This window comes from Loxodonta africana, chromosome 8, assembly GCF_030014295.1.
Source record: "Loxodonta africana isolate mLoxAfr1 chromosome 8, mLoxAfr1.hap2, whole genome shotgun sequence".
NCBI lineage: Eukaryota > Metazoa > Chordata > Mammalia > Proboscidea > Elephantidae > Loxodonta > Loxodonta africana.
In genome coordinates, this window is record NC_087349.1 from 115,799,289 (window position 1) to 115,813,959 (window position 14,671).

Sequence of the window (14,671 nt, forward strand, 5' to 3'; positions counted from 1 at the left end):
ACCAAAGTGGGAAAATGGGCAAGCATGCTGCTAGAGCCATGTCTGCCCAAGTCCAATGCTACAGAATCATCAGTATATATTAACATTACAAACGGACAAAACCATTCAATGCTTAGCCTTTTTCACAGGTTGGCTCAGAACTGCTAAATCATTGTGATTCTACATTTTGAAACATCTTTCTTAACAATCATTGGTACAGGTTTCAGTAATGACAGGAGGGTCTTCCTTGGTCCAACAAATCTTATAGTCACTAAATGCTAATAGAAAAAGCGCATAAACTACATGGGTCTTTAGGGCTGTTTATGATTTATGTGAATGGTTCCCTAAAAGATGTTTTCCAAGATTGTCCTAGCTACTGTCTCTATACCTCAGGGCCCAGTTGATGTGTCCTTGTGAGTCCAGTTCCAGTTGGGTCACGTTCTAGGACAAGGAATAATGGCTGTAATATTCTCTCTTAAATCAATTTAAAACAGTATTCAAAACCATAACAACAAGGACATTATACTGCCAAGGGATCAGTACTATCATCTGAGCCTGCAGGTGGTTCTAAAGTTGTGCTTTACAGGGGCAACCATTTAAACGAATATTTTATTTAATTGTTTACAAATATAGGTCACACAAAACAGGTCACAGTTCTTTCAAAATGTGAATGCTGGGAACCACTTCCCTCACACTTGGAGGGGGCAAAAAGCGGACCCCACCCCTATCTGTTGGAAATGTCGTCAGGAGGGACCGTCCCTGGAGAAGGACAACATGCTTGGTAAAGTAGAGGGTCAACGGAAAAGACGAAGACCCTCAAGGAGATGGATTGACACAGTGGCTGCAACAATGGGCTCGAGCATAACAATGACGGTGAACACTGCGCAGGCCAGGGCAGTGTTTCTTCTATGGTACACGGTGCCTATTAGTCAGAACCAACTCCAGGGCACCTAACAACCCCCGCACGGAGGGGTGACCTCTCAGGCCACCTACGTCCAGGAGGTTCCGGTTCCTCCTTTGCAAAAGAACACGGGGCGCCCTGAATCTACGGCGGAGGGAAGCACGGCGCCAACTTATCCCGATGCTGTGAGCACAGGGAGTGACGAAGGGTCGCAGCTTGACATGAAGGAAAGACCTGCGTTCCTTCATGACTCACAACAAGGGCCCCTCAAGCATCAGCCGAGCTAGAGTGGGCCGAGGCGAAGGGCCCAGAAGGGGGGACCCCAGCGCTCTTCACTTAAGGTGCAGTGAGGGCGTTTTCTCCCCGCGGAGCTCGAAGATTTGAATCCATAACAGGCCTAGGAAGAACTAACGGCGCCAGGACCTGTGCAAGGGCCGCGGCGGCCCCGAGCGGCGGAACCAAGCTGCGGGTCCGCTGCGTTTCCGGCCGAGGGAAAGAAGTGGACGGGACTCCGTCGTCCGCCGACAGACGCTCCGGGCGCGGAGCCGCGAGCCCGGCCATGAAGTTTCGGGCTAAGATCGCGGACACGGGCTGTCTGAACCACTTCACGCGTGAGCAGGGGCTGCGCCCTGGTCCAGGACCGTGTTGGAGGAGGATAGACGCCAGGAGGACGGAGGGGTCGGGAGGGAGGCCGCGCACGCCGAGCCGGCCGCTGCAGGAAGAGGGGGGCGGGCGCCGGGAGGGAAACGCGCGCTGGGCGGGACGGTGAGAATAAAATCGGGTCTGAGGGGTCGTTTGTAAAACTTGATTCTCATCATGTGTCTTTTAAAGCCTATTCCAAAAAGCCAGTTGTCTTTGTGTCAATTCTGACTCATAGCGACCCCATAGAGTTTACAAGGAGCGCCTGATGGATTCGAACTGCTGACCTTTTGGTTAGCAGCCATAGCTCTTAACCACGATGCCACCAGGGTTTCCCTTAAAGCCCGTTACTGCCTGCAGTGTTCTTATTTGACAGACGTTCTTCACAGCCTGGCCTCATCTAGCCATTGGTGCCTGCACCGTGATGTCACCTATCCTTACAGTGAAACACGTGCTCCCTTACCTAGTGGGCAGCCGGTGTGCATTGAATGAAAGAATGCAACTACCAGCTGCCACTTAATCTCTCTGAGCTCATTTCTGTATTTGAATGCTGAGGGTCTGTGAGACATACCTCACAGGGTTGTTGGAAGAATGGCATGACATCTGTGGCAATAAAGTGCCTTCCAGACAGATACAAATATAAACTGTTGTTTTTTTCACCGGGACGTTGCAACGTGGTGAATGAGAAGTTCTTTGAGATAAACTGGCCTCTGGGAAACATGATGTAAAATTATAGTATTTCCTTATTTTAATCCCCTGCCATAGGAATCAGTAACATGATCGCCAAGCTTGCCAAAACCTGCACCCTCCGCATCAGTCCGGATAAGCTGAACTTCATCCTTTCAGATAAGGTGGCCAATGGAGGGGTGAGCATGTGGTGTGAACTGGAACAGGTGAGCGGAAGCTCCTGCGAGGCCTGCAGACTCAGCCTACTGCCACTGGAAAGGTCATGTGTGTCCCCGTTTTTCTCATCTTAGGAGAACTTCTTCAGTGAATTTCAAATGGAAGGTATCTCAGCAGAAAACAATGAAATTTATATAGAGCTGACAGCGGAAAACTTATCTCGAGCCTTGAAAACTGCCCAGAATGCCAAAGCCTTGAAAATCAAGCTGACGAATAAGCACTTCCCCTGCCTTACAGTCTCCGTAGATCTGGTGAGTAGGAGGAAGGGCATTTCTGAAACTTCCTAGAAGGAATACAGTCATTGTAAGGCTTGGTTTCTTAACAGTAAGATCCTTGGGTGGCACAAACAGTTTGCACTCAGCTATCAACCAAAAGGTTTGAACCCCCCCAGCGGCACTGTGAAAGAAAGGCCTGGCGATCTGCTTCTATAAAGATTGCAGCCAAGAAAACCCTATGGGCAATTCTACTCTATCGCGTGGAGTTGCCGTGAGTCTGGATTGACGCCACGGCAACTTTTTTTTTAAATAATACTGTTGAAAGCTAATTGGTTTTGTTTAAAAGTCAAGGCCAAGTTTTTAAACTGAAGTCACTTTTTCCTCATTTTAAGATAGTATTGTGATTATATAATACTCAACTAGAATGCTGTGTTTTCTGATGCAATAAAACTTCATTTTTCTTCTCAGATCTGTCTATCCTAGCCTCTCTATTTCTTTTAGTGGTATTTTTACCTTGAAGTTGTTTTTCCCCTGCTTCATCTGTTGTCTTAGCCTTTAAATGATCTCTCAGTCAGGAGTAACACATCTGTTTTACCTGCCGCTACCAGATGAATTTAGTGCATGGATTTCCTCCAGACAAACATACACATACCAAACCACAGTGGCTGCCACTGCTCACAGAGTGAAGTCCAAATGTCTTGGTATGATGTATAAAGCCCTTCATATTATGACCCAGCCTATCCTGGAACCAAATCACAAAGTACTACTCTCTGAGTACCTGCTTGGATGTGTCCTCTTCTTTTCCAGCTCCCAGACTTTGGTGACATTGGGGCTTCCACTTGGAATCTCTTTTTTTTCTCACTCTTTGAAGCTGTAATTTTCTTTAGTGCTCAGCACCATTGCTGCCTCCCCCTCAGCCTTCCCTTGTCCTCAGAGCTCTCCTTCCTTATAGACTGTACACACTTTATCTTGTGAATGTTGTATTGTTTAAACCTCTGTGGAAGAGGACTTCTCACTTTCGTAACTTTTTCTCAGCTCTTAGCTGGCTTTGCAGTCAGGCAGTTCTTAGAGTGAATCAGAGTTTCCAATTCACTGTATAAGTTTGATATTTTTCTTTAATTGCTTAAGGAAAAGCAAGACGGTGACATAAATACTTTTCTAAGAGTGCAAGATACTCTGACTTATGAGTCTCATAAAAGCCCTTGGAAACAGATAAACCTATCTTATCCTTTTGATAGTGTAGAAACTTAAGCAGGCAGAGTGTCCTGTGAGCAAGAACTGTCTTCTGTCTCTCCCTCGAACTTAGGAAGTTTGCATCTGTTTTAGGACTTTGTATGTGCTGTTCCTCTGCGTGGAACACTGTTCCCCCTCACCCCCATCTTTTCATGACTGCTTGTCCTTGTATTGTGTGACTTGACATGTGTGACCTTCTTAGAGAGGCCTTCCCTGACCACCTAGTCTAAGCAACCTCCCCTTACACTCACCCTTTCCCCTCTTTATTTTGTTCTATTCAAGGCTGTAATGAGTGTCCCAGAAAATTTTGTTTTGTTTGTTATCTTGCTCATTGATCCATCTTTTCCTTTGGAATGTTGAGGACCTTGTCTTATTCCCCATACTCTCCAGCTCCTAACAGTACCCACAACAGAACAGGTAACTTCATAAATACTTGCTGAATGGATTTTGAGTAAATGAGTTAAGAACATTCCATTTAGATATAGTATATTAACTTTTTTTGGTCCTTTCAAGTCTTTTTTTTTTTTTTTTAATATTGACATCAAAATACATTTTCACTTTTCTCTTGGCAGTTATCCATCTCAAGCAGTAGTCGCATTGTGACACATGACATTCCCATAAAGGTTATTCCTAGAAAACTCTGGAAGGATTTACAAGAACCTGTAGTCCCAGACTTTGATGTAAGTTGATGCCCAGAGGTTTGTCCTTCATCATGATTTGAATGCCCTAATTTTAGTTTAAGTCCTATAGCTTATTTCTTTTGAAAATAGCATAGTACCCAAAAAGAAAGTGATATCCATTCATTTTTAAAGGATACTCAAGGAAAAAAATTGGAATATTTGTCTTTGTTATTTACATAAAAAAAAAAAAAAACACCTTAAAACAGTGTTGTGTGTATTAGACATATTGTACTTTTTATAAACTGGACAATGACTTTCTCAATATTTGCACTTAAAAAATTTTAAAATAATATTTTGGGGGACAGTCACCATCTATCAGGAGTGTTGGCTTAAAGCACGAATTTGGGTCTCACAGTCCCTGGGAGGAGCACAGCCCAGGATATGTGCAAGAGAGGCAAGAAGTTTTCACAATTTAGAACTTGGTTTAACAATCCTATTCATAATGATCCCAAGCCACTGAAAATAATAGATGATATCATAGGGTCTTGTGCTTTTTGGTCACTTTTTATTTAAGGAGAAATCACATAAATATATTGGATAAAATATTTATTTGACTTTTAATAAAAAACATCTACCTTGATTTGGGAAAAACCAATATTTTATAAAGCATCATTAGTAACGTACAGCTCTGAGGCTGTATTTTTGCCAGTACTGAAAAGGCCCTTTAAGTCCCAAGTGTAAACATCCCTTGAGGAAGGCCTTCTGCTGAGTGCTTGAGTTTCATTCGCCTTGGATTTGGTTTATATAAGGAATCCCAGGTGCAGAGTTGTGATCCTTCTTGAACCAGAAGAACACCTACAGGGACATGGTCACTGAGGTAACAGAAGTAGGCATTTGGCTCTTTAATTTTGCTTGAACATCCATGAGCTAGTAAAATTAGGGCTTTTTTTTCATATTTTAAAAGAGCTTTAGTCACACAGTTTAAAAACACAGAATTCCAGAGTTTTTAATCATGCATTCTAAAAATAATTACTGATGATCTAATATCATTTCTTGTGTATATTGTTAGTACTTTTAACTTTTCTCATTGATTTTGTAGGTTAGTATTTACTTACCAGTGTTGAAGACTATGAAGAGTGTTGTGGAAAAAATGAAAAACATCAGCAGTTACCTTGTAAGTAGTTATTTCTTTAGGAAAAAACTCTTCAGTATTTGTTTTAGCCTGCATGAGTTACTTGCTCTGTGGAGAAACTTAAACGTGGACCTAGGGATACCCGTAGTGTTTAAGGCAGACACCTCTTCATTGAGTCTAGACCAGTGAGAACCTGGCTTGTTTTAAGAACCTGCACTATTACAGTTGCTTTTAGAAACTTGTTCTGATGCTTTTCAACTCCCATTCAGTGGGGAAAGTTTTTATATTTGCACTTAATCCCTAATAATTTGTATTTATAATACATTAAGGATATTTTCAACAGTCCTGGCATTTTTCTTATATTTTGGACAGAACGTTACATGTTTTATCTGCTAATGTGTAAATTTTTTAAGCAATCAATGATGTTAGTGGGTTTGGAGTGTCCCATCTACTCCCCAGATATCTTTTAGTGAACCAAGATGAAGATTTTCGAAACCGTACACTTTCTTGTTCTAAGCAGATCTCAAACCAAGTAGATGGGCACTTCTATTTTTACATTTATTTTTGAGACAGTTCCCTACTGGCACATGTCATAAATGCCTGCAATATGGGATAGTGATGAGGAATTTTGTGGATTATCCTCATTCACACTTAGGGTTATCCTGGATTCTCCCTTCGCTTGCCCCCTTAACCCTATTCAGATGTCTCCTCTGCCACTTTTACTGTTAGCCTCCTGTCTTAACTATCTAGTGATACTGAGTGATTTTAACAAACAGAAATTAATTTTCTAACGGTTTAGGAGGTTAGAAGTCCAAATTCAGGGTGTCGAGTGTAGAAGACTTTCTCTGTCGGTTCTGGGGGAAGGTCCTTGTCTCTTCAGCTTCTGTTTCCTGGTTCCTCGGAGATCTCTATGTGTCTTGCATCAATCTTTCCCCCTTCTCTGCTGCTTTAGCTTGTTTGTTTAATCTCTTTTGTCTCTCAAAAAGTATTGACTGAAGGTGTACCCTATGCTAATCCAGTTTCATTAATATAACAAAGACATCCCATTCCCAGATTGGATTATAACCACACACATAGAGGTTAGGGTTTACAACACATATTTTTTGGATACATAATTCAATCCATAACATTCTACCCTTTAGCCCTCCAAAATTCATATCTTTGCCACATGCAAAACATATTCACCCCGTCGTATCATCCCCAAAGTCTTAAATTAACTCCAAATCAAATCCAAAGTCTCATCTTGTGAATCGTATAAGTCAGATATGGGTGAGAAGTTAGGTATATTCATCCTGGGGCAAAATACCTTTTCATCTGTGAACTTGTAAAATCTAGATTACAAGTATCTGTTTCCAAATACAGTGGTAGAACAAGCACAAAGTAGGCATTTCCATAAAAAATGGGAGAAATTGGAGGAAAGAAGGGATAATGGATACCAAACAAGTCTAAAACCAAGCAGAACAATTTAAATTAGCTCTCAAGTTTTGAAAATAATCCTCTGTTCTCTGAGACCATCTGGGCAGTGGCCCTGCCCTCCAGACTCTGGGTGTTGGGCAGCCCCTCTGGATTCTAGATAGAGGCCCTTTGGCCTTGGGCTTCAACCACTCCTTGCAGGCCTTCTGAGATGTCAGCTCAGCCCTCTTGGCTTTAGATAGCCCCATTTTCCTAGTCCATCTGAGTGGCGACCCCACCCACTCAGCTCCAGCAGGCCCTGTTCTTCTGCCCCTTGGACATGGTAGATCTGCCCTCTCAGCTCTGAATGATGGCCCCATCCCCCGGCACATCTTAATGGCAACCCCACACTCTGAAACCGAGTTGGCAAAGATCTGACTCTTTTGAAACCTAGGAGACTGTGGCCCTATCCTTTGAGATCCAGGAGACAGTGGCCCCACCCTATGAAACTGAGAAGGACCTGCTTCCTGCACTCGTTCCAACAGTTCTGCGGCTCTCCAGGGTGTTCAAGGGGTGGTCTTTTTTTTGGAGGACAACATATGTAACTCCTGTGGCCTGTTTCTTGCCTATAGAATCATCCTGTCTGTTCCCTTCAGTCTAAGTTGATGGATCTTCTGCTGTGGTGGTTGGTTATATCCATCAGTCACAGGCTTTAATCTCTTTAACAAAAGATTGTGTAGTCACACCTTTGGTGAAAGTTCTAGGACACATGTCCCTAGTTTGTACAACAAAATTTTTCAAGTCTTTAAGTTCTGTTTTTGTTTTGCACAGTTCATTTTTAAGTTCATCTCTTTCCTTTTGTATTTTACTAAAAGTGGCAAGGAGAAACCACATGGCCCCTTTAAGATCTTGCTTAGAAATCTCCTTAGCCAGATATCTGAATTTATCACTTACAAGTTCTACCTTCCACCAAACACTGGAACATAATCCAGGTATGTTCTTTGCCACTGCATAAAAAGCGTTGCCTTTTCATTTGTTGTCCAGTCACATGTTCATCATTGTCTTCAAAGCCGTACCAGAAGCCCATTTAACGTCCACTTTTGGCAACATTCGGTTCCTGGTGCCATACGTGTTCTCTAAGATGATGCAGACATTTTCTACAGCTCTCTCACTTCCTTCTGAGCCCTCACTGGAATTGCCTTTGACGTCCATAATTTTACAAACAGTCCTTCAAGGCAATCTAGGCTTTTACTATTAAGCACCTTAAAACTCTTCCAGCTTCCACCTGTTACCCAATTCCAAAACCGCTTCCACATTTTAGGTATCTATTAGAGCAGCACCCCACTCCCGGTACCAAAGTCTGTCTTAATTATCTAGTGCTGCTATAACAGAAGTACCACAAGTGAGTGGCTTTAACAAACAAATGTATTTTCTCACCATTTAGGAGATTAGAAGTCCAAATTCAGGGTGCTGGCTCTAGGGGAAGACTTTCTCTTTCTATTGGTTCTGGGGGAAAGTCCTTGTCTCTTCAGCTTCTGTTTCCTGGTTTCTTAGAGAGCTCCATGTGGGTTGGCATCAATCTTTCCCCCACCTTTGCTGTTTTTGCTTGCTTGTTTAATCTCTTTTATATCTCGAAGAGATTGAAGACAACCCATTCCCAAATGGGATTATAACCACAGGCATGGAGGTTAGGATGTACAACACATATTTTTAGTGGGATACAATTTAATCCCTAACACCTCCCAACTCACTTTTCAGCCTCTGACCTCTTTCTGTTCTAGTTTTCCCCACTGGACTTAGCATCTTCCAAAAATTACATTTTATTATGCCTTGGAATCTTTGAAAAACCATCGTCCACAAGATTAGATGTAAACTTTTGGTCTTCACAGTCTTGCCACTACCTCTTCAGCCTTGTTTCCTGCCATACCACCAAGGCCACCCTGTAGCACCACCCTGGACTCTGTATCACGCAAATGCTACTTCTTTTTAAAGTTTGTCTCTAGGCCATTTGACACTCAGTTTTCTTCTCTTCCATTTTCCCCTGGCAAGCACATTGCAATTCTCACTGTTCATGTAGTTCAAGACCTTTCCCTAACTGACCTGGCTGCAAGTTCCTTCCTCCACTGAGCTGCTGTGTTCACTGCTGCATGATAAATTACCTGGATTGCCAGCTGCTGCTGCTCCTGCTTTTTTTTTTTTTTTTTTTTCCCTATTGTGCTTTAGGTGAAAGCTTACAGTGCAAATTAGCTTCTCATTCAAAAATGTGTACAGAAATTGTTTCATGACATTGGCTGCAATCCCTGCAATGTGTCAGGACTCTCCTCCTTTACCTTTCCACCCTGGGCTCCATGTGTCCAATTGTCCAGGTTTCCTGTCCCTTCCTGCCTTCTTGTCTTTGCTTTTGGGCAGCTGTTGTCCATTTGGTCTTGTATATTTGATTGAACTAAGAAGCACATTCCTCACGTGTGGTACTGTTTGTTTTTTTGAAACCCTGGTGGCATAGTGGTTAAAAGCTACTGCTGTTAATCAAAAGATCAGCAGTTCAAATCCACCAGGCGCTTCTTGGAACTCTGTGGGGCAGTTCTACTCTGTCTTATAAGGTTGCTATGAGTTGGAATTGTCTGGACAGCAGTGGGTTTGGGTATTTTTGGTTTAATCTTTGCCTGAGAGGTGGACTTAAAAACTTCATCTTATTCATCTTTGTACCCAGTTACCACGTGTAGGATTATCACTCAGTAGGTAGTTAATAAATGTTGAATGAATCTGTAATGAAATTTAGCTTCAAGGGATTTTTAGAGTTGCAAAAGTCCTGAACCTAGAAAACATTTACAGGCTGTTTTTTCTCTAGAGTTTTCATTTAACAATAATGTTGCCATTGGACTGCCTCTCCAGGAGTTTTTCTTCATGACTTAATCTTTATAGAGTTTGTTTTAATTTAGAATATGCTTTTGATGAAGCATTGTGCTCTGTGCAACCTTGGTATCTGCCTGTGGACTAACTTGGTGCTGATCCAGCTGTCAGGCTGGCTTCCTTCGGGACTACTCTGGGGACTTTGGAGAGGTACAGAGAGGCGCAGGAGAGAAGAGGCAGGGCAGTAATTGAAGGATCCATTTGTTTGTTCTTTCTCTTTAGTGGAAATGAGTCAGCAAAAATAGAGAGGTAGAAAGATAGCTAAATAACTAGAAACATCAGAAGTGGAGTTTTTTTTTATTTCTTTTCGCTGGCACATTTGAAATATTTTTGTGGAGTAGCCACTGCAGTCTAGAATTAACTAATGGAAGTTGTCAAAATACAGGGTAAATTACGTAGACAACTGAGATCTACCTGGGTAACCAGAATTCTGTATCTGTAGATTATGGGCAGTTAGTGAGGAGTAAGGAAAATGAATGGGACCCAACTCACTAAAAATGTCCACTCCCCTCTTCAGAGATGCTCAAGCCCTCCCTCATTGAGATTCTCGATCCTTTCCTTCTAATGAGAGGTGTTACAGATGGGAGTGGGCAGTGTATGTTTAGAAGCAGAAAAACTACTCTGAATCTACATCATGTTTTAAGATAGAATTTTTAAAAATGCTAATGTGCATATGCATCCCCAGGAGATCTTGTTAAAATGCACATTCTGATTCAGTAGATGGGGGCTGGGTCTGAGATTCTGAGCTTCTGACAAGCTCCCAGGGGATGCTGATGCTGCCTGACTTTGGACCACATGGAGTAGTAGTGCTTTGGGATGTGTGCTGTATTGCTTCCAGAAACAGCTTCACAGGATCAGCTTAATGATTAAACCGAGAGGATCTGGGTTTGTTGGAGAGAGGCATCACGATGTGGTGGACACGGTGAGTGTGTTGGAGCCAGACAAACCTGGGTCCACCTCCTGGCTGCACCATGTAGCCAAGGCGCTGTATGCCTAATGCCCGTCAGCAGAAACTATTGAGGGCAAAGTGCAACTATCTTTTTGTAAATTCAGAGATAGTTTATATAAGGTGTCTAGTATGAATAGAAATTATTTGTCTAAGGTGCCTGTATTATTAGTAGATATTCAATAAATAATAGGTAACTGTTTAAAAAATCATTTAAAACAATACGATCTTATCTAGATACCCAAGAACAGAGTATGCTGAGATACATAACCTTCTGGATAACTGAGTCATAAGATAGACATAAGTGACTGATGTTCACAGAACTAGTATGTTTGTAAATTTCTTCAGTAAGTCTTTTTTTATAATTTTTTGTTGTTGTTGAGAGTATACACAGAACATACCAATTCAGCTGTTTCTGTATGCACCATTCAGTGACATTGATTACATTCTTCAAGTTGTGCAACCATTCTCCCCCTCCTTTTCTGAGCTGTTTCTCTCCCATTGACCTGAACTCACTGCCTCTCAGGTTCCTTTCTAATTTTTTGAGTTGCTGTTGTCAATTTGATCCCATACAGAGAGATCTTAAAAGAGTGCAGTGCTCAAGGCAGACATTCTTTGCTAGGTAAAACTAAAGTATAACTTCAGTAAGTCTTGATAGAACACTGCTGTGTGCCAGACACGGTATGGTCAAGAGTGAAATGGAATCTAATTCATTACTCGGATTTTAGAGATTTCAGTAAGGCCTGAAGTGTGTCTAGAACCAATGTTTTCTTGAATAAATCTTTACTTATATATATAAAACCATTGTTTTTTTCAGAACAATGGGAACTTAATGATCTTGGGCTGTGACTGTTTGAAACAAACAGGAGTACATCATATACTGGCTTTATAGGAATATTCACAAGTAGTGTTTCATGTGTTTTATTACATTTAGGTATTTTCAGTTTATAGCAGACTGTGTATTTCTTTCATTTTTTTTTTTTGCCAGTTCAGCTTTTTACAGGTGTACAACTTATTGACAACAATTAAGATAATCAGCTGTGCAACCCTACCCTTAATCAATGTGATGTTTTCATCACTGTTAACTCTCCCTTTCCTCTCCTTCCCACCCCTGGTAACCGCTAAGAAACTTTGGTCTCTATACATGTGTCTTGTTGTTTTATGTTAAGTGAGGTCATACAATATTTGTCCTTTTATGACTGACTTACTTCACTCAGCATAATGTCTTCAAACTCCATACTATAGCATCTATCAAGACTTCTTTTCTTCTTTTGGCTGAGTAGTGCTCCATTATATGTAAGTACCACGTTTTGTTTATTCATTCACCTGTTGGTGGGCGTTTAGGTTGTTTCTACCTTTTGGTCAATAGTGCTGCAGTGAACGTTGGTATACAATTCAGTTTGAGTCTCTGCTTTCAAGCCTTTTGGGTATATACCTAGGAATGGAATTGCTGGGTCATTTGGTACTTCTGTTTGTAGTTTCTTGAGGAGCTGCCACACTGTTTTCCACAATGGCTGTACCGTTTTGCCTTCCCACCAGCAATGGATAAGGGTTCCAATTTTCACATCCTTACCAACATTTTTCTTTTATTTATTTATTTATTTTTAATCTCAACCATCCTACTACTACTGCTACCGGTTGCTATCAGATCGATTCCAACTCATAATGACCATATAGGACAGGGTAGAACTACCCCATACTGTTTCAAAGGAGTGGCTGGTGGATTCGAACTGCTGATCTTTTGGTTACCAGCCGTAGCTTGCCGTAGGTCTTAACCACTGCACAACCAGGGCTCCTAACCATCCTAGTGGGAGTGCAATGTATCTCATTGTGGTTTTGATTTGCATTTCTCTGATGGCTAATGATATCGAGCATCCTTTCAGGGGTTTGGTGGTCATTTGAAAGTCCTCTTGTGAAATGTCTATTCAAGTCTTTTGCCCACTTTATGATTGGATTACTTGTCTTTTTGTTAAGGTGTTGAAGTTTTATATATATTGTGGTTATTATATTCTTATTCCCCACGTGTCTGTCAGTTTGTCGTACTTTGGGGGCTTGTGTGTTGCTGTGATGCTGGAAACTATGCCACCGGTATTCAGATACCAGCAGGGTCACCCATGGAGAACAGGTTTCAGCTGAGCTTCCAGACTAAGACAGACTAGGAAGAAGGACCCAGCAGTCTACTTCTGAAAAGCATTAGCCAGTGAAAACCTTATGAATAGCAGGGGAACATTGTCTGATATAATTCTAGAAGATGAGCCCCCCAGGTTGGAAGGCACTCAAAAGATGACTGGGGAAGAGCTGCCTCCTCAAAGTAGAGTCAACCTTAATGACATGGATGGAGTAAAGCTTCCGGGACCTTCATCTGCTGATGGGGCACGACTCAAAATGAGAAGAAACAACTACAAACATCCATTAATAATGGGAACCTGGAATGTGCGAAGTATGAATGTAGGAAAATTGGAAATCGTCAAAAATGAAATGGAACGCATAAACATCAATATCCTAGGAATTAGTGAGCTAAAATGGACTGGTATTGGCCATTTTGAATCGGACAATCATATAGTCTATTATGCTGAGAATGACAACTCGAAGAGGAATGGTGGTGCATTCATTGTCAAAAAGAATGTTTCAAAATCTATCCTGAAGTACAACGCTGTCAGTGATAGGATTACATCCATATGCCTACAAGGAAGACCAGTTAATACAACTGTTATTCAAATTTACACATCAATCACTAGGGCCAAAGATGAAGAAATAGAAGATTTTTATCAGCTGCTGCAGTCTGAAATTGATGGAACATGCAATCAAGATGCATTGATAATTACTGGCGTTTGGAATGCGAAAGTTGGAAACAAAGAAGAAGGATCAGTAGTTGGAAAATATGGTCTTGGTGATAGAAACAATGCCGGAGATTGAATGATAGAATTTTGCAAGACCAACGACTTCATCGCAAATACCTTCTTTCACCAACATAAATGGTGACTATACACATTGACCCCACCAGATGGAACACACAGAAATCAAATTGACTACGTCTGTGGAAAGAGACGATGGAAAAGCTCAATATCATCAGTCAGAACAAGGCCAGGGGCCAACTGTGGAACAGACCATCAATTCCTCATATCCAAGTTCAAGCTGAAACTGAAGAAAATCAGAGCAAGTCCACGAGAGCCAAAATATGACCTTGAGTATATCCCACCTGAATTTAGAGACCATCTGAAGAATAGATTTGACGCATTGAACACTAGTGACCGCAGACCAGACGAGTTGTGGAATGACATCAAGGACATCATCCATGAAGAAAGCAAGAGGTCACTGAAAAGACAGGAAAGAAAGAAAAGACAAGATGGATGTCAGAGGAGACTCTGAAACTTGCTCTTTAGTGTCGAGCAGCTAAAGCAAAACAAAGAATTGATGAAGTAAAGGAACTGAACAGAAGATTTCAAAGGGCCTCTCAAGAAGACAAAGTGAAGTATTATAATGACATGTGCAAAGAGCTGGAGATGGAAAACCAAAAGGGAAGAACACACTTGGTGTTTCTCAAGCTGAAAGAACTGAAGAAAAAATTCAAGCCTCAAGTTGCAATAGTGAAGGATTCCGTGGGGAAAATATTAAAACGACGCAGGAAGCATCAAAAGAGAATGGAAGGAATACACAGAGTCATTATACCAAAAAGAATTAGTCGATATTCAACTATTTCAAGAGGTGGTATATGATCAGGAACCGATGGTACTGAAGGAAGAAGTCCAAGCTGCTCTGAAGGCATTGGTGAAAAACAAGGCTCCAGGACTTGATGGAATA

The 14,671-nt window shown here is 41.6% G+C and overlaps 1 protein-coding gene across 2 annotated transcripts in view; it reads left to right on the plus strand.

The window, feature by feature from the left end:
• The first annotated feature begins 1,360 nt into the window (after nt 1-1,360).
• Nucleotides 1,361-14,671, plus strand: part of HUS1 (HUS1 checkpoint clamp component) — a 31,365-nt gene continuing 18,054 nt past the window's right edge. For both annotated transcript variants that reach the window (XM_023544202.2, XM_003407061.4), the window contains exons 1-5: nt 1,361-1,491; nt 2,285-2,412; nt 2,497-2,673; nt 4,443-4,550; nt 5,590-5,664. In XM_023544202.2, the coding sequence (XP_023399970.1) occupies nt 1,440-1,491; nt 2,285-2,412; nt 2,497-2,673; nt 4,443-4,550; nt 5,590-5,664 (540 nt within the window). In that variant the 5' untranslated portion in view covers nt 1,361-1,439. The remainder of the gene's footprint in view (nt 1,492-2,284; nt 2,413-2,496; nt 2,674-4,442; nt 4,551-5,589; nt 5,665-14,671) is intronic.